This window comes from Cladophialophora yegresii, assembly GCF_000585515.1.
Source record: "Cladophialophora yegresii CBS 114405 chromosome Unknown aczIN-supercont1.2, whole genome shotgun sequence".
Classification (NCBI taxonomy): domain Eukaryota; kingdom Fungi; phylum Ascomycota; class Eurotiomycetes; order Chaetothyriales; family Herpotrichiellaceae; genus Cladophialophora; species Cladophialophora yegresii.
The window spans coordinates 3,169,825-3,187,775 of NW_006913046.1; the positions used below are offsets into that span (position 1 = coordinate 3,169,825).

Here is a 17,951-nt window from a genome sequence, read left to right on the forward strand (position 1 = left end):
CTGCTCGCAGCTCATCAGGGGCTCACCCCGACCGTGCTGCCGCCGCTTTTTGAAAGCCCCTCGCCGCACAAAGTCACGGGTGAGTCAGCCTCATCTCACCTTACGATCACATTCCCATCGCCCACCGACTCACTCTCCACGTCGCCTAGTTGAGAGTATGGCAATAGGGCTCCGCAAAGCTACATTGTTGATCCTTCGGGATGCACGGGGGCATAATCAAATATTTATTAGTAGAACACATTCTTCGCTGTTCTTCGCTCTGTTGTCTACAGGATTCCATAAGATCGTGGTAACGACTCCACTTACGAACACGTCGCATTGGGGTCTTTCAAGACGTTGTAGATGGTGCTCGAAAGGCAACAGCGCACGAATAATAGTAATGTACAAGAGCAGAATTTGGATATCGCAGAGTGCACACTCAACTGCCACGGTATCGGATTCATCATTGGGACCCGGATACTCCTTGGGCTCAGCTGAGAGCATCCAATGATACGCGTACGTCCCATCGCACATGACTTATATCATGAGAATTGAGCTCCTGTTTTTAAAGGAGAGCCTAGGCTTGTTCGCCAGCCAGAATCTTACCAACAACCTCCTCGTGAATCTGCTCCCACCGCACCGGAGCTTCGTCCGGGTGTTCGTCCACAGAACGGATCGTCCAAAAGTCATTTGTGGCAGCGAAGTCACTGATCCATGCATAAGGCATGTAAAAGTAACCACCATTGCCCCATGTGTCGCCACGGGAATTCCGAACCAGTATTAGCTGGGTGGCATCGTCGTAGCCCACAGCAAGCACGCTGTGTCCAATGCGCACATAGCTTGCGTTCCGCTTTGGACGAAAAGGGTCCTTCAGACGATCGACCCATGTGTGCTGAGGGAATGGACCTGTCGCGAGGTTCTCTTTCTCATCCCAGATGTCCCTGAGAATCTTCTTTCCATCTGTCGTGCGAAACATGGCGTCATCGAGGAGGTAGTACCAGAATGAGAAGGCGACGGGATACCCTTCAGATAGACAAGCCCGGAGCATGCGGAGATTGTATTGGCCGAACGCTGCCTTCTGGTCGAACGTCAAATCTTTGTCCCACGGTTTGACGCCTTGGTGCTCATCCGGCCCGTCGGCATCGAGCCTCTTGTATTTGCCGACTCTATGCTTCAAGGCATTCTCAAACGCCTGCGGCTCTGGCTTGCGATTGACGGCCGCCTTTTTACGTTCGAGCCGCTCCGGAGTCATGCCACGTGGGTCGATGAGTTCCAGACCCGGGAAAGGACAGTCGGCCTCTGGACAGACACCTTGCGTCTTGATGCCTTTCATGGCGTTTCTCATAAAAGACCCTTTGTCCTCCACATTTTCGCGGTATTCCTGAGAACCACTTCGAGCGAGCCAGTATATGAACAGCCGCGAAGGACCCTTCTCTCCCCAGCCCGCAGGATGTCGACCAAGCCGTTCTTCGTACCACAACGCTGCGGCCGACGCATTGGCTGTACATGAATTTGTGGCGCCTTGATAGTATATGGGCAGATTGTCGTCTGGATGCTCAACCCGCAAGTCCACCGACGGTCGAATAGCTAGGCTTGGGTCGGGTCGATAATACTCATCTCTCGGGTCAAAAGGGTCGCGCAAAGCGCCAGCGTGGTCCATTTCAGGATGTTCTCCGTCGTCTGCCTGGTTGGACATGACGTAGACGTCCAAGTAGGATTAGCAGGGCTAAGATATGGATATGCTACAAAGCTCTGAGCTTGGGGTGTGCAAGGTCTGGGAAGTATCACGGTTTTGACAGGAAACTGCTGTATGAACCCACGGGCTCGATACTCGCCGTATATGTTCAGAACATGGTCACGCAGCATCAACTGCCTGGACTGCGTCCTAGCGAATCGATGATTCCTGTAGGTGGACAATGCCGCGAAGTGCAAGCTGAGGCAACACGGCGTTTGCACTTCACGCATCTAAAGAAATCGACACAGCGGCTGAGAAGTCGCATCTTGGCTCTTGGGGTTGTTCTTCGTCCCAATCGCAACTACATGACTACCGGACACGATATGCATGAGAATGTCACTGGCTTTGCATGAAGAAACATGCAGGTTTCTGCCCGGGGAGCTGAAATGCATCTCTCGCGTATGCGGGTCTAGAATCTTGATCGCGGCAAGGAACCGACCAATCAGCTACCAGCTTTTGCCGAGCTTTCAACTACAGTCTTGGCATATTTGATCTCTTGCTCAGTGCTTGGACTCCAGATCTCACGACTGCTGCAAGCCGTGTGGGAGCTGCCTTGCCCCGTAAAGCAGAACTTGCAGACGCACGCAGTCATCAGACCATGCCTGCACTTGGCGCCAGCGACGGCCATTCCTAAAGTAGAGCGCTCAACCCAGCGAGGCTGGCTGACCCAATTCTCGGCGGCTTTGCGCATGCACCGGTATCTCACTTCCTAAATGCACACCGGTAGGTGCTTGTCGAGTTCAATGAATGAATGAATACGAAGTCTAGAACGTTGCTTTCAGCTAGCCATGAAAGACAGCACCGGTGCCAAGCACCTGCCGCCGGCAACCTCAAGTGGTAGGCACTGCTAGAAGCACACCTGTAGCTGTCCGTCTAGTCTGATGAATGCATCATTGATTGCAAATCTAGAATGAAGCTACCAGCCAGCCATGGAAGACAGCACACTGGTGCCAAGCACCTGCCGCCCGGCAACCTCATGTGGTAGGCACACTGGGTGCCTTCTGCCACCACATCACTGGTCGTCTTGGGCCGGTTCGTATACTTGCCGCCAGGTCCGTATCTAGCCAACATCACGGCTGCGTGTCGAAGCAACGATACGAGATTTGGACTTGATTCTCGAGCTCGGCCGCTATGCCTGGTCATGCGAATGGAGATCTAGACCAAGCTTGTGCAAGGATGTAACAACTAGTGAAGAGGACGAGCTGAACAGTCACCAAGACCTTCTCACGGCACAGAAACTGGCAGAACATAAAAGTCACCAAGATCCACAGCTCGAGGTTCTAAGATTCAGGATTCTGTATCGACCTCGTCAAGCACAATCCAATCCATCCAAGTGCCAATTGCCATCAGTCAACTTGGTACCAGCTCAAGATGACTACTCTGCCCAAGGACCAGGTAAGAATCCGGTCCTCCCTAACCCGAGACACAGCACTCACACCGCATTCCAGGTACAGAGACCACCTGGTGATGAGGACGACGGAACACCCGACGTTCCGCCTGGTCCGCCAGGGCTTCCTGGTGATGAAGAGGACGGAACACCCGACGCTCCGAGTGGTCCTCCCGGGCTTCCTGGCGATGAGGAGGATGGAGTGCCGGACGTTCCAGGCGGTGCGCCGGGTCTTCCTGGCGATGAAGGCGATGATGGGCCCGACGTTCCCAGTGGTCCGCCCGGGCTTCCTGGCTATGAAGGCGATGATGGGCCCGATGTTCCAAGCGGGCCGCCGGGACTCCCCGGCGATGATGGAGACGATGGAACACCGGTGACTGGGGGCCCCATTTGATGGACCGAGAATCTGGTTGGGCAGTGGCTGGTTGGGTCGAGAACCATACCACAGTATGTTGACTGCTGATGTCGACAAGAATGCATGTAATCTCCTGCGCTGTTGTACTTGAATCCAGCTTTCTTCCCATCTATGTGATTTGCTTAGGCGTAGTTCTAGCCCGGTCTGCTTTGGAAGTCGTCAGTAGCTCTTCCTGACCCGGCCCTTGCACAAGCCTTTCCAGTGCTCAAACTTAAACACAGGGATGTCAGAGAGCCAACACAATGATGCTATGACTCCATGGATATTGTTTTGCGTGAGAGGTTTGTCCACTCTGGTGCGGAGCAATCCACATGTTGTTGGTTTTGTGGTGGTATACTGTACTGTTCCGCACACTTGTCTGCCCATCTCATTACTTGCGCGAGGGATCGCGAAACTTGAGAGCTACTACTGATGGTAGGTTCCAAGGTTGACCATACCTAGGTATCAGCTATGCGTGTATCAGTATCGGCCGCCACACCGTACTCGACTAGGAAAGTTGTCCAACTCTTACATTATTGTGGGTGGGTTCTCACGAGGCTCATCCTGACTCGCGTGAGCTGGGGAGCATAGGGCGGCATCAACCTGGACCCAATCCGGGGTGAGGCGCGAGCCGCTTTTTGTGGACCTCGTCGTGTGGAGTGGCCCTGTCAGACGATGGCTTTTCTTTGCCGGAACTGGTCTGCGGCTGACCCCATATTATTACTACTTGTGAGGGCCTCGATTTTGTGGATGAATCTGAGCTGACTGCACCTCGTCTTTTCCTCTTTCCTCTACTGTCCAACCTCAAGAAACTGCCTGCGATACTCTCAGTCGACCTACAATATGGAGGCACTCCTCCATCAATCCAAGGGCGTGTGCCCATTCCTCAAGAAGACGTCTCCCGCTACATTGCGCTCCCTGTCCACCAGCACCCGCCAGTCCCCTGGTGGCGGCACGATCACGAACCTGCAGTTCATTGCTCGACGATGCCCCGTCATGAACAAGGCTCTGGCCGTCCAGAGTGCCCGAATCAACAATCGTCGCAGCTATGGCAACGTTGCAGCCGGTACTGGTGTCGTCAAGTCTCTGCTCGAGAAAAAATTGCACACCTCCGCTGAGAAGAAAGCCAGTGTCGACACCAACGTGTTCCGTCCTGCCCAGCAAGGTATTTCAGCCTCTTCAGGACTGCGCTGAGTCGGTACTGACATTTCCCTAGCTCCACCACCCCAGAAGGTGAAAGCCTTTGGCAAGCAGCCCGACACCTTCGCTGGACCGAAGCCCCATGCCCCGCCTGCCCCCCGGTTCAACTATGAAGGTTTCTACACCAATGAGCTCGACAAGAAGCACAAGGACAAATCCTACCGCTACTTCAATAACATCAATCGTCTGGCTAAGGAGTTCCCTCGTGCCCACATGGCCGCGCAGGAGGAGAAGGTGACCGTCTGGTGTTCCAACGACTATCTCGGTATGGGCCGCAACTCGCACGTCCTCAAGACCATGAAAGAAACCTTGGACATGTACGGCGCCGGGGCCGGAGGAACGCGAAATATCTCTGGGCACAACCAGCACGCCGTGGCCCTGGAAAAGACCCTGGCGGACCTTCATGGCAAAGAAGGAGCCTTGGTTTTCTCGTCGTGCTATGTCGCCAATGATGCTACGTTGGCAACTCTGGGCAGCAAGTTGCCGGACTGTGTGATCCTCAGCGACAGCATGAATCACGCTTCCATGATCCAGGGCATTCGACACTCAGGCGCAAAGAAAATGGTCTTCAAACACAACGATCTTGCCGACCTGGAGGCGAAACTCGCCAGCCTATCGCCCGAAACCCCGAAAATCATCGCCTTCGAGTCCGTCTATAGCATGTGCGGCTCTGTTGCCCCGATCGAAGCAATCTGCGACCTGGCAGATAAGTATGGTGCCATCACGTTCCTCGACGAAGTCCACGCCGTCGGAATGTATGGCCCGCGTGGCGCCGGTGTGGCCGAGCATCTCGACTACGACGTCTACGCCGACCCGAACAGAACCAAGGAATCCCAACGCGGCACCATCATGGACAGGATCGACATCATCACGGGGACCCTCGGCAAAGCATACGGCTGCGTCGGCGGCTACATCGCCGGTTCCAGCGCCTTGGTCGACACGATCCGTTCTCTTGCACCCGGCTTCATCTTCACCACCTCCCTCCCCCCAGCGACGATGGCTGGCGCACGCACCGCCATTGAATATCAAGCTCGCTATCAAGGAGACCGTCGCCTCCAACAACTTCACACCCGCGCCCTGAAAGACGACTTGACAGCCCGCGGGATCCCCGTCATCCCGAATCCTTCGCACATTGTCCCCCTCCTGGTCGGGGACGCCGAGACCGCAAAGCAAGCCTCGGACATGCTCTTGACCGACTACGACATCTACGTCCAGAGCATTAACTACCCTACCGTCCCGCGCGGCGAGGAACGCCTCCGCATCACCCCTACGCCAGGACATACCGCAGCCCTACGCGCCGAGCTCGTCGAAGCGCTCGAGAACGTGTGGAACAGACTCTCCGTCAAGCGCGTCGCGGACTGGGCAGCCCAAGGCGGCTTCGTTGGCGTGGGCGTCAAGGACGCCGAGCCCGTGCAGCCGCTTTGGACGGACGCGCAGCTCGCGGACGCGGATCAGAGTTTCGCTGCGGAGACACGCGCCGAGGAAGTCACGGATGAGAGAGTCCCCATCGTGGCCGCCGCCGCGGCTTGAGCTTTCGGCCTGCCCTGAAGTGCTCGTCGCGGGATGGTCGGAGGGCCACGTGACATGAAATGTGGGATGAACACTATGTGTTGTATATGTGCGTATGTGGCTGAAAATCGTTCTTTGCTTCCGAAGAAAAGAGAGACAGTCGGGGGGGGGACACATATCACGGCTCTTCAGCCTCTGATTACATACCTACCAGGTACCGTAGCTTATCACGCTTAGCTACCTTTGCCACCTATAGCTATACCTATAGCTGCTTTAAAATTCAAGCTCGACGCGGAGCTGATGATGCCATTCATCCCATCTACATCTACAGTCGCGTTTGAGATTTGACATCCTACCCACATTCGGAACTTAGAGCCCGCCATATGCTGCATAAAAAAACCCGGGGTGGACACCGTGACGATCGTGCAGAAGGGTTAAATTGAAATGGTGACTAGGGGTTCTCATGATTTAATTGCAGGTCGCCAGGGAGGAGGTACAGTATCTCATTGCCTTTGGGCGGCCTACCTCGTGTTGACCACCGGCAAAAGCTCATCATTTCATGTCATTTCATGCCATGTCATGTCATGTTGGCGTATCACGGATTCCATAAGGCTTCAGGCTCGTTGGATCAAGCCCCGTCGTCGATGGACTCCTGTTCGCCAAACGTTGCATTGGAATTCAGTGTATCCCGCTATGGTGCGCTCCTTCTCGTACTCAATCTACCTCGGTCCCGGCCTGCCCGCGCTGACCTTGGGAAAGTCTATCGGGAACCTCAACTTGGCAAACTTGGGCTTGGGCAACTTGACGACCTGACCCGTCTCCTCGTCCACCTTTTTCGGTGGTCGCGCAATCTTGTTCCAGCCGTACTTGTTCAACTCTGCGTCGGTCATGCTCTCCAACTTGCAGCCTAGTTCTCGGTAGAGTTTGTTGATTTCTGCGGCCGGGAGGGCGAGATCGAGCGTGATTTCGCTGGGCTCCGTGAACAGCATGCTTGGGGTGTCGCCCGGCGTCCATTTCGGGGGCGGGATGTGCAGCGTCAGGGCCAGGATCGTCGAGGTGAGCAGGGTCTTGGCAAACACAGTGGGCGTCCTGCTTGGAAAAAAGTGCGACACGAGTCTTGCTTTGAAGGCTGTGGAAAGCGCCGTGTCGCTTGTCGTGCCGTGCGGCCACTTCTCCACGGGCGGCAATGGTCTGCGGCTGTTTTGGTGGGAGACGTACTTGTGGATCTCCGCCAGGTGCTGGATGTATCGTAGTAGTTGGAGCTTCTGGAGGATTTCGATGTTTTCCGGGTCTTTGAGGTGTCTTTGTCCGAGATAGCTGAGGCGTGTCGCTATGAAGCGCAGGCTCGTGGGAATGGATTTGTTTTTCTGTAGGCAGTCCCGCCAGAAGGCGATTTGCATTTGCGACAGCGTGGTTTTCCAGGGCCCAGGGTGCACCAGCTGGGAGAGGTCGTACACTTTGGAGATTTCGGTGGTGGTCATGTCTACTGGAGGCAGAGGCTTGTTGGCTCGTGCTGTGAGCGCATCGCTGGCAAGGCCGGCCTCTGAGTCGTCTTCCTCCTCTGCGTGGATTGAGTTGAGGATGGCAGCGGAGACGGGGTTGTCGGTTTCGCCGTCGCGCGCCAGCAGTCGGTTCTCTGCTATGGATGCGACTGCTTTCTTTGATTTCTTGGTGCCAAAGGCCTGAGTCAAGGCTGCACGAGACGAAGGTGTGGCTTGGACTGTATCTTCCTCCTCGTCCTCACTTTCTCTGTCTGGGACACGCACCGTACTCCTCACTGTCATCTTTTTCGCTTCCATGACTTTGAGCTTGGTTGACGCCTTGTCGAATATGGCGACGTAGTGCTTGAGATGTTTGTCAGTGGCGCTGGTCGGGCCGCTCTCAATTGCGACATAATCGATTGTAGGATGTTCGGAGGATTGAAGGAGGAGGCTTGACCTACCGCCGGCCTCTTTCTTGGAATAGCCGGTGAAGGTGAGATCTGACGGAAGAGCCACACCAGGAGAGGTCACTGTTTGTGTTTAGCTCGACGCTGGCTGTAGGACCGCGCAGGAACGTACCAACGACCGGTTGAGCAACCTCCGAGGCGCGGAAGTGGGTGACTTTTACAGTGCCAGTTTGCGCCTTCTTGGAAGGTCTTTCACCCTCGGTCGGTGCCGCAGTCGCGGCTGCCTTTCTTTTCTTCCCCTCCATCTTTTGAGTCTGCGTTGCGAGTTTGTCGTAAGGGAGTGTTCGAAGCGAGACACAGAGAGGTCCGCATCGTGAAGTTTGACCAGGAAATTTCTCTATACAGGTCCGAAGTTTTGCCGGCTGAGCTATGCATGATTGACATCACAGAGAGATCTTCTCTAAGGGAGCTCAGTGTGCTCAGTCAAAGCTTGGGCGAACAATGAAGATGCATGACAGCTACAGACAGAAGTACAGAACAAGCCCAGGAGCTTCCAAACCAGCTGGAACGAGATGCCTTGCACGAGAACGGGTATTCAGAGCTCAGTTGATCGTATTGACTATCTGTGTCATGAGTAGACGTCGTCAGCTGTGACGACAACGGACGATCTTTCTTTCGCGGCGAAGAGCTCTGTTTTTGAGTTGGTGCCGGAGTCTAAAGACATATGTGCGTTGTCCGAGGAATCCTGCGTGCAATATCCTCCACGGATGTCCCAGACATCATAAGCAATCCGTCATAAAGCTCCATTGGGGTTTTGACCGTTCTCCACTCCTCTTACACGGATATCACAGAGGTAATACCCACATGATAGTAAGGCCGAATCTTTGTGAACCAAGTTCCCTCCATAGCGATTGAATAACACGCCGCCGGAGGTGATGTATGGTCGATGCGCTAGCTGCCGGTGATGCTCGAGCTTCGAGAACTAGCTGTATATTGAAAATTCATTGACATTGGTCGAGAGCGAGGACGTGATGGAGCAGTTGACGCGATTACTTGCTGTAGAAAGAGGTCAGCACTGGTCACAATGGAATGGGCAAGCCGCGAATCGTACCTGCGGGCTCTGGTCTTTCTCCTCTTACGCTTGAGGCGACGAACTCGCTTCTTTCTCCACTTGGCTCTCATCTTCGGCTAATCTCGACTGGAATATGTCAGTAAGGCTCGAAGGCAAGTGTTGGTGGCCGGAGACGTACAGATTCGTTGGCAGATGAGGTTGCTAGATGAGATGGAGGAAGTTCAATGAGAGCATTGTGCGGGGAATATCTTCTTGTGTGCTCGGAGCTCGAGAGTTGGCTTGGCGTGTTTGTCGGCGCTAGTCCTCGATGCGGTCATCAGTCACGCTTGCCGTTCCCCACGGTTCTTCCAAATGAAGTTGCATTGTGAGAGAACACCTGCCAGGTATCATCTTGCTTGCCAGGCATGTCATCCATCGTACCTGAAAGTCGTCTCTACAGCGGTTTGTGTGCCCCTTTCGTTACGTCGCTTTGAGCTACCTAGTTGTTTCCACGTTTCATCTGTGTTCGGGTCCAACTCTCCCTTTCCACCCATGCATGATTGACTTGATTCCTTGCTTCTTCAAACATGACGCTCCCTCTCTCTGGTATTCGTCGCGTCGGCAGCACATTATCTGCTTCAACCGTAACAGGCCCTGCCGGCATCCTCACCCACAAGGATCACAGCGGTAAAGTACTGGGAAGTGGGTTTGCAGCCTGTTTCGAATACGAGTCTGTCTCTGGTCGTACTATCCTTTCGTAGGCAAGCAGATCTATTCGAGTCGCGAGGTTATTATTGGCCGTGACAGGAGCCGTTGGTAAGGGTGGCAGCTTCTCCATGTGAACAGCGCTCACAGGCCAGCCAATATGTGCTCAATGATCCCTACATCTCGAAACGCCACCTCAGAATCTATACCGTCGTCTACGAGGATGACGAGCCAAGTGGAGTTGAAAACCTTGTCTATGCGGAAGACTTGTCTCTGAACGGCACCTATTGGAACGGCTCCTTTATTGGCAAGGGAAACGGAGGCTTTCTGCTTAGTGACCAAGATACTTTGCGACTGAGCCGTCGGACATACCTCGTCTTCACAGCCATGCCCTCCAGTCGCACACCTGAGACCTTCGACTACATACAAGAGACCGAGATGGCGGTATGGTTGCGCCCTGGTGTTTTGTTGTTCGTTCTGACAGGGGATAGAGATTTAGCAAAGATTACACTTTGAGCGACAGACTCCTCGGTTCCGGCGCGTTTGGCAAGGTATTCATGGCAATTGAGCAAACCAACCGATACCAAGTTGCATGCAAGGTTGTCGATCTACGAGTGCTTGTGCCAGGAGCGCAGTCAAAATTTGGAAGGGCAGATCAGCCTGTTGCCGCCGAAGACATTGACAACCGTGCGCAGGTCCGCAAACTCAAAGCCTGGGCAATTCAGCAGAAAAGAAAAGACGCCCTCGAAAGGCAACTGAGCAAGTATTACCGTGAAGTCGATATACTTGCATCAATTAGTCACGTAAGGAGACAGAGCACACATTCGGTGCACGCTGACTTTGCCGCACAGCCCAACATCATTGGCATTGAGAAGGTGTACATCACAGACAATACCATGTGAGCGAGCCGAGATCTTACTTGTATAGGGCTGACAGGACAGGTATATCATGCAAGATATCGTCACGGCCGGCGATTTGTTCTCCTACATCGAATCGAAGAATGGCAAGCTACTCGAAGTCGAGGCAGCCGTCATCGTCCGCCAGATCTTGATGGCACTGTCATTTCTACACAGCAAGAACATTGTTCACCGCGATATTAAGCCTGACAACGTTCTCATGACCAGTCTGGCTGCAGGGTGCCGAGTCATCCTGACAGATTTTGGTGCTGCCAGAAGAATCGAGAACAGGTTACATCGCATGTCATCGATCATTGGCACCCACGAATACGCTGCACCGTATGTCTTACCACTGCTCGAAAGTCATCGGCTGCTAATACTCCTTCAGCGAGATCCTCGGTTATCTGAAGTCAAACGTCGAACCGGAAAGGCCAGGTTATACCCGATCTGTGGATATGTGGGCCGTGGGATGTGTTACAGTCGTCCTCCTGACCGGAGGACTGGCTTTCTGTGACCCCAATACGAACACATACTCCGAAAGGCTTGCCAGGGACTGCAACCTGGACTTTCTTCGCAACTCAAAAGAGTGGCAGGTAGTTCGCCAGCGTCCGAAGGAGTTTGTCGAGAAGCTTCTGGTGCTGGAAGAAGAAGCACGGTTAACAGCAGAAGGAGCCCTCCAGCACTCGTGGTTCTACAATGAAGTCCACAAGAATGACTTCGAGGACCTGTACCAGCGGACAGTCAAACATTGGCGTCCACAGATCCCAAGGTCAAATATCGTCGAGTTTCAGGATAGCGTCACTATCAAACAGCTAAAGTGCTCCAAAGCCTTTCTCAGACCACCTAGAAGAAGCATGAGGCGTGTCCAGTCTCCGATCGAGCCGCCGTATAAGCCATTTCCTAGGCAGATGCACCAAGGCCTGTGGCCCTTAAGAAGCCCGAATAGGGGCCTCTCAGCGGAAGTTCTGTCGTCGATAGAGACGTCGTCACCAACATCTGCAGCCCGTCTTCGTATCAGAGCGGACTCGGTGTCTCCGAACCACCAGCCACCTTCTCTGTCCCCGACCGCCACGAGAACCACAACAGAACCTCGCCGTGGTGCTAGAGCGGTTTCAGAACCTCTTCCGATCAGAAAGTCATTTGAACCACAAGCGGAATCTTCCAGTCAGTATTCCGAAGACTTCCTGGAACCCGCAACGCCTTCGGCACATAAGACCAGGCAGGGTGGCCACCAGAAATCTAGAGAAGACGTGGCGACCGTACGACCCCCTGCTCCGAAACTTCGAAAAGTGCTTCCCATCGAGCATTCGAACACGCTATTACACGTCACAACGTTCTCAAATATATCACCAAATACTTCGTCAGTAGTTGAGCGGGTAGCACGAGCATCCCTCAACGAACCCGCTGCTGGTGTCAGTCTGGGCCAGCCCGCAACATCGAGTCCTCTTCGCGAAGTCGCGAAACCGACCGAGGATCCTCTCACTGTTCAAAGCGACGGTGTCCCAGACTCGAATTCCTTTAGCGGAACACCACAAAGCAACTCTGGACTTAAAGGAAGACCACCAATGAGTTTGATAAATACCAAACTAAAGAAACGGCGAGGCTCTTCTGTCTTTGATCTCGCCGAAGATACCGATAGCGACGAACAAGTTCGGGACAGCAAGGCACGGCGCCGGTCAATTTTCGATTTGGCAGGAGACAACCGTGAGAATCGACCTCGTCTCCCACGAACGCCGCTTGTTCACCGGCCGAGTGCTCCTTCTGCAGCATCGATAAAACCACACCATCAATCGACGAACCTATATCTCCCACGATAACGGGATGGAGAGAGAGATACGTGGTAGACCAGAACGACGGTCTGTGATTTGGAGGACGATGCGCACAGCATGGCAAGTTGCAAAATGCAGCGTCTTTGGGCTGCTGCTTTACACGGTGTCGCGCATGCTGGCAATGGTGAACACGCATGATAGGGATTGAGCTGTGCAGTATTTCCGGGAGGTGGGAATACTTATGCAGTGCAATGCTTTGTGAGCTATCATGACTAGTAGTGCCCACCAATAGTACCTAGCATGGTTTGAAGTGCGAAAGTTACTGCTTATACTGCGCCTCGACACAAGCTGGTCTTGGCCGAGGTTGTACCCAGAGCCTGTCTCCGGCCTTCTTAAGGGTGCATGAAAAGGCGTCCGTAGAGCGCTCCTCTTCCCATCACCCAGTGGGAGGCAGCTGCGGAGACGTAGAATACAATGATTGTGGTGACATGCTCGACATGCGATCGGAAATGGCAGGTGTTCTTTGACTTCTCAATGGTTCGACATTTCCCCGAAAGCATCCCCGGGTCAATGCGCAAGCCTGGAGGGCAGGCAATGATAAAGACATTCGAAGAGGGACACGCCATTCCCCAGACAGCGTCCAAACTATCGTGCTAAGTCGAATGTGAGCCATCACGTCATGATACTGGACGAGTTTGTGAGTGGTGATTCAGGTGTTGCATCACTTCTGGAGAATGTGCATCACTCACGTAACATGTGCAGCTAGTATGTATAGTATACTCTATTTTATTATTTAGGAAGAGTTCACCCTGGCTGAAGTGAAATCGCCTTCCTTGCTCACGCGAATCATCCCGGCATTGTTTGGAAAGCAGAAGAATCAGAAGGCTGACGCCACAAAGGAAGCAGCTTCTGGTAAACACGTCAAGGACATATCACGGATAATTCACCCATCGTTTCCTGTAGCCTTGTTGAGACAGCAGAATGCCGGAATCAACAGTCTCACTCATCGAGGCAGCCGTCATAACTGGCGGCAACGCTGGGCTGGGTAAAGCAATGGCTGAATCCTTGATACGCGCCGGCAAGAAAGTCATCCTGATCGGACGAAGCGAGTCGAGTTTGAAGTCGACCGTCTCCGAGATCAATGCTGCTGGATACTACGTTCTCGACACGGGCGACACAAAAGCAATTCCAAGCACGGTCGAGCAGCTCCTCCAGTCCCATCCGGACGTCAACTGCCTGATCAGCAATGCTGGCGTGCAAAGACCATTCCAGTTCCCGAACATTGGCGAGAAGCAAGAATACGGCTTTGACTTGGCCCGAGCGGACGAGGAAATCGACATCAATATCCGTGGACCGATGCACTTGGCATTGGCATTCCTGCCGCATTTCACCAGCTTACCGCAGGACAAGAAGGGCGTCATCATGAATGTTTCGAGCGTCCTGGGTTTCCTACCGTCGAGTGTGATTAATCCAGTATACAACGGCACGAAAGCATGGGTCCACATGTTCTCGTTGAACCTGCGCACGCAGTACGAAAAGAATGGAAAAATCAAGGTCGTCGAGATCGCCCCGCCCACTGTCTCGACGGCTCTTCACCGCGACAGGACGGACCCGAGTGACAATTCGAAGGAGAAGAACAAGGCAGCCATGAGTGTGGATGAGTTCATTCAGGAGGTCGAGCAGGGGTGGGAGCAGGGGAAGGATATCATTGCTCCTGGGCCGGCAGGGGCAGTCATCGATGCTTGGTATGGTGCTTTGGGGGAGAAGTATGAGAAGGCGACGCACTGAAGTCGTTGACGTCGCCAATGGTCTAGATGTGGTTGATGGTGTACAGAGTAGAGATTCCGCGAGCGTCTCCAGTCAACATCAGAGCACCTAATTACAGTAAGCAGGCCAGGGCAGGCCAAGCCATCCGGCGTCGCCTCGTCATGTCTGCCCGCAGGACGAATGACGGACATGTCCGCATGGGATTTCCCAGCTCCTTCGACCCAGTTGGACTTTATCGTCCACCCGCCTGATTCGTGTTGGATTGACGTCGATATCTTCTCCTCTGTTGAATGCCAGTCTGTCGACACTGGTGTTGGTGGTGTTTGCTCTGCTATGCCTGGCATGCGCAGCCGCAGCCGCACAAGGTCGCCGGATCGCTACAAAGACTCCAGACCCCAGCGAAGCCTGGGACGTCCATCTCCATGACTGACCCTCCACCTCCCGTAGGTGCTCCCTGGCATAGCTTCTAACAACACGGTCGAGCTTCGAAGGGGCCCCGTTCTGATTATCATTGTCTGGGCATTAGGTTGACCCATGTGTCGGATGACGGTGATCTCCTGGAAACCTCACCACGGATTAATTATTTGCTCTCGGACCCAGGCACCGTCCTGTGGGTGTTCTGCGATAACGGATTCTCATCTTGGTCCCGATTGGGCGGTGGTGACTCGATCTGCCCAGGTTTCAACTGCGCAAGCCACATGGAAGTGGAAGATAAGCTCGTGAAGCTTACTCGTTGCTTGTTATGTTCACGAATGATTCATCCGTTGAACATGGTTATATCTACCATGTCGTCTTTCATTTTGCGTCTCGTCTAATGCCAATCCACATTTCTGAACTGTGTTGGACTTGCGCTTATCAGTCTAGCCCTTCCTTCTGCTGCAGGCAACATGGCTGCGCGACGGCTGTCGTCAATCGTTGGCGGCAGGAAGAACGAGGCCTTTGATTCTACGGTCGCGAATGAGGTAAAATTGGCTCAACTTGGGTATGAACAAGGTACGAAGGGATTCCCCATGGATTGTACGAATTTCCAAGGTCTGACCGTGTCTCTTCCAACAGAGCTCAAACGCTCATTCTCCCTCCTCGGGATGGTAGGGTTCAGCTTCTCAATCGTCACATGTTGGACAGCCTTGGGAGGTACTTTGATCGTCGGGATTGAGGCGGGAGGTCCTCCTGTCATGGTCTGGTCCTGGGTGGGAATCTGCCTACTGTCGCTCACCGTTGCATATTCTTTCGCCGAAATGTGCTCCGCGTATCCAACCGCGGGTGGTCAGTACAGCTGGGTCGCCATCCTCGCGCCGCCAAAGTACGCCCGGGGTTCCGCCTTCGTGACTGGTTGGTTCATGTGCACTGGCATCGTGGCTATGGGCGCTGTGAACAACTTTGTCCGTCGTATCCTGTGGTTCAAGAGAGGATCGTGTTTACTGATATTAGTCTAGATCACCGCGAATTTCCTCCTCGGCATGGCCAACTTGAATAATCCATCTTATACCATCGAGCGTTGGCATGTCGTCCTCGTAACCTACCTGATCGCCATTATCGCCGCCGCAGTCAACATCCTGTGCTCTCGCTTCCTCAATCAAATCTCAACCTTTGCCGTCATCTGGAATATCCTGAGCTTCTTCGTCGTTGTGATCACGATCCTCGCCACCAATGATCACAAACAGCCGGCGAGCTTTGTGTTCTCGGACTTCCAGAATGCTACGGGATTCAGTTCGGGCGGGATGGCGGTTATGATTGGGCTTTTGCAGACGTTGTTTGGTTTGTTAGATGATCTGACTTGTCTGCATGCGCTAACACCATCTGCAGGAATGTGCTGTTACGATGCTCCTAGGTACGTAAGCCCTGTCTTTCGGCACCTGGCGACGATGCTAACATCGATTACAGCCACATGACTGAAGAGATGCTCAATCCTGCCAAAGAAGCCCCTCAAGCCATCATCCTCTCCGTCTACCTCGGCGCTGTAACTGGCTTCGTCTTTCTGATCTCGGCTTTCTTCTGCATCGGCGACTTGGAAGCTACCGCGACCACACCCACTGGCGTCCCGCTAATCCAGATCTTTGTCGACAGCACCTCCTCAATTGGCGGCGCGACCACTCTGGCAGCGATGATCACCGTGATCGTTGTGATATGCGCGAATTCGCTCATGGCCGAAGGAAGTCGCGCACTTTGGGCGTTCTCGCGCGACCACGGCCTGCCTTTTAGCAAGATTTTCGCCAAAGTGGACAAGAAATCCCAGGTTCCGGTCTACAGCATCTTGCTGTGCATGGTTTTGCAAATGGGCCTGAATAGCATCTACTACGCCTCCTATGAAGGCTTCAGCACCGTCATCTCCATCGCCACGTTCGGATTCTACCTGTCCTATGCGGCGCCCCTTTTCGTTCGCCTTTGGTCCCTTGTCACGCACTCCAATCCTTCGGCAGTCACGATCAACGGACAGTATACACTGGGGAAGTACAGCCCCTACATCAACGCCGTCGGCCTCGTCTTCCTGATCTTTGCAGGGATCGATTTCAACTTCCCACAGGTCGGACCCGTTACTGGCGAGAACATGAACTATTGCTCGGCCGCGTTCGGCGTCATAGGATTGGTATCAATTGTGACGTGGGTATTTGACGGCCGGAAGAACTTCACGGGGCCGCAAACACCGGGCATTGTCAATGCGATTGAGGCCGACGCAGGAGACAAGGATGTACGCATTGGAGCAGCGGCTGGTGCTGGTGCGGGAGAAAAAGCAGCCACTCGGTCGCCGGCCAAGGGAAGCGTTGACGACGGATCGAGCGATGAGAAACCTGGCGACATCGAGGCAAGATAGCTTGAGGTGTAGACGGGCAGGACGGGCTAGTTAATTAGCACACAGCTTTGTTGGCCGCAAGATGAGCATGCTTCGCTCGAAGTCCGGCTTCCGAATGATACCGGTTTACTGTGTATTACAATGTGGTCGAAAGACACATGTGCTTCATTCCAACGCCACAAGTTCTATTACCTCGTACTGTGTCTACGTCTTACCTGTGTGCTTATGATATCTACACAGTGACGAAGTGCGTAAGGGCCGAAGGCCTTGGCGGACTATGCCAAGCCTCCATCGGAGACAGGCGTTGAGCTTTCGTGGTGGCTTGTGGCTGGAGGCCCAAAAGCGGACAGTTATGGCACCAATCGCAAGGGCCAGATCGCGCCATGCGGCTGGACTTCAGGCATGAGCGGACCATTTTTAGCAGCAACCAAAGCCCACATCGCCCCTCGCATCGTGTCCGAGATGCCGACAACGGCCGCCAGCGTCGTCACCAGCCCCCAGATTACGGCGAGCCTGATCGCCGTTGAGGGATGCAAGGCGATCTACTCCGTACTGCACAGAATGTTTAGAGGGGCGGCTCTGTCGATGTGCTTGCGCATCAAGGCTGCTGTAAACCGGATAATCCGCGACGTAGTCCAGGTAGACGGCTACAAGTTACAAGTATGCACTTTGTTTGCTTCGACTCCGGCACGATGCCGTCGAGCAAGCGTCCATCTGCATCTGGTGTGGCACCTGGCATCCGCCACTGACGTTGCGTCGTGGCTCCCGGCGCCGCGTAACCCCATACTGTGGATTCACACCTCGACGCCAAAAAATTCTTGACGTCGACGCAACCTTCGAGGCACTGCCAAGTTGGCCGGTCCCGCGAAAGCTGTAATAT

At 53.9% G+C, this 17,951-nt stretch overlaps 7 protein-coding genes across 7 annotated transcripts; 5 read left to right on the plus strand and 2 right to left on the minus strand.

The window, feature by feature from the left end:
- Positions 1-556: 556 nt before the first annotated feature.
- A1O7_03072 (uncharacterized protein) lies at positions 557-1,675 on the minus strand (the record flags this gene model as incomplete). The annotated part of the gene is made up of 1 exon (XM_007757098.1): positions 557-1,675. One exon carries the CDS (start codon positions 1,673-1,675, stop codon positions 557-559), a length of 1,119 nt encoding a protein of 372 aa, XP_007755288.1.
- Positions 1,676-3,085: 1,410 nt separating this feature from the next.
- Positions 3,086-3,495, plus strand: A1O7_03073 (uncharacterized protein; the record flags this gene model as incomplete). Its single annotated transcript, XM_007757099.1, has 2 exons — positions 3,086-3,109; positions 3,163-3,495. The coding sequence occupies 2 exons, from the start codon at positions 3,086-3,088 to the stop codon at positions 3,493-3,495; spliced, it is 357 nt and encodes a 118-aa protein (XP_007755289.1).
- Positions 3,496-4,338: 843 nt separating this feature from the next.
- A1O7_03074 (5-aminolevulinate synthase, mitochondrial) lies at positions 4,339-6,225 on the plus strand (the record flags this gene model as incomplete). The annotated part of the gene is made up of 2 exons (XM_007757100.1): positions 4,339-4,660; positions 4,712-6,225. The coding sequence occupies 2 exons, from the start codon at positions 4,339-4,341 to the stop codon at positions 6,223-6,225; spliced, it is 1,836 nt and encodes a 611-aa protein (XP_007755290.1).
- A 698-nt stretch (positions 6,226-6,923) lies between these two features.
- Positions 6,924-8,397, minus strand: A1O7_03075 (uncharacterized protein; the record flags this gene model as incomplete). Its single annotated transcript, XM_007757101.1, has 2 exons — positions 6,924-8,215; positions 8,265-8,397. 2 exons carry the CDS (start codon positions 8,395-8,397, stop codon positions 6,924-6,926), a joined length of 1,425 nt encoding a protein of 474 aa, XP_007755291.1.
- Positions 8,398-9,730: 1,333 nt separating this feature from the next.
- A1O7_03076 (CAMK protein kinase) lies at positions 9,731-12,561 on the plus strand (the record flags this gene model as incomplete). Its single annotated transcript, XM_007757102.1, has 7 exons — positions 9,731-9,845; positions 9,905-9,959; positions 10,004-10,292; positions 10,340-10,651; positions 10,700-10,746; positions 10,790-11,083; positions 11,133-12,561. 7 exons carry the CDS (start codon positions 9,731-9,733, stop codon positions 12,559-12,561), a joined length of 2,541 nt encoding a protein of 846 aa, XP_007755292.1.
- Positions 12,562-13,494: 933 nt separating this feature from the next.
- A1O7_03077 (uncharacterized protein) lies at positions 13,495-14,301 on the plus strand (the record flags this gene model as incomplete). Its single annotated transcript, XM_007757103.1, has 1 exon — positions 13,495-14,301. The coding sequence occupies one exon, from the start codon at positions 13,495-13,497 to the stop codon at positions 14,299-14,301; it is 807 nt and encodes a 268-aa protein (XP_007755293.1).
- Positions 14,302-15,167: 866 nt separating this feature from the next.
- On the plus strand, positions 15,168-17,092 carry A1O7_03078 (uncharacterized protein; the record flags this gene model as incomplete). Its single annotated transcript, XM_007757104.1, has 5 exons — positions 15,168-15,273; positions 15,337-15,662; positions 15,717-16,038; positions 16,087-16,111; positions 16,165-17,092. The coding sequence occupies 5 exons, from the start codon at positions 15,168-15,170 to the stop codon at positions 17,090-17,092; spliced, it is 1,707 nt and encodes a 568-aa protein (XP_007755294.1).
- Positions 17,093-17,951: the final 859 nt, after the last annotated feature.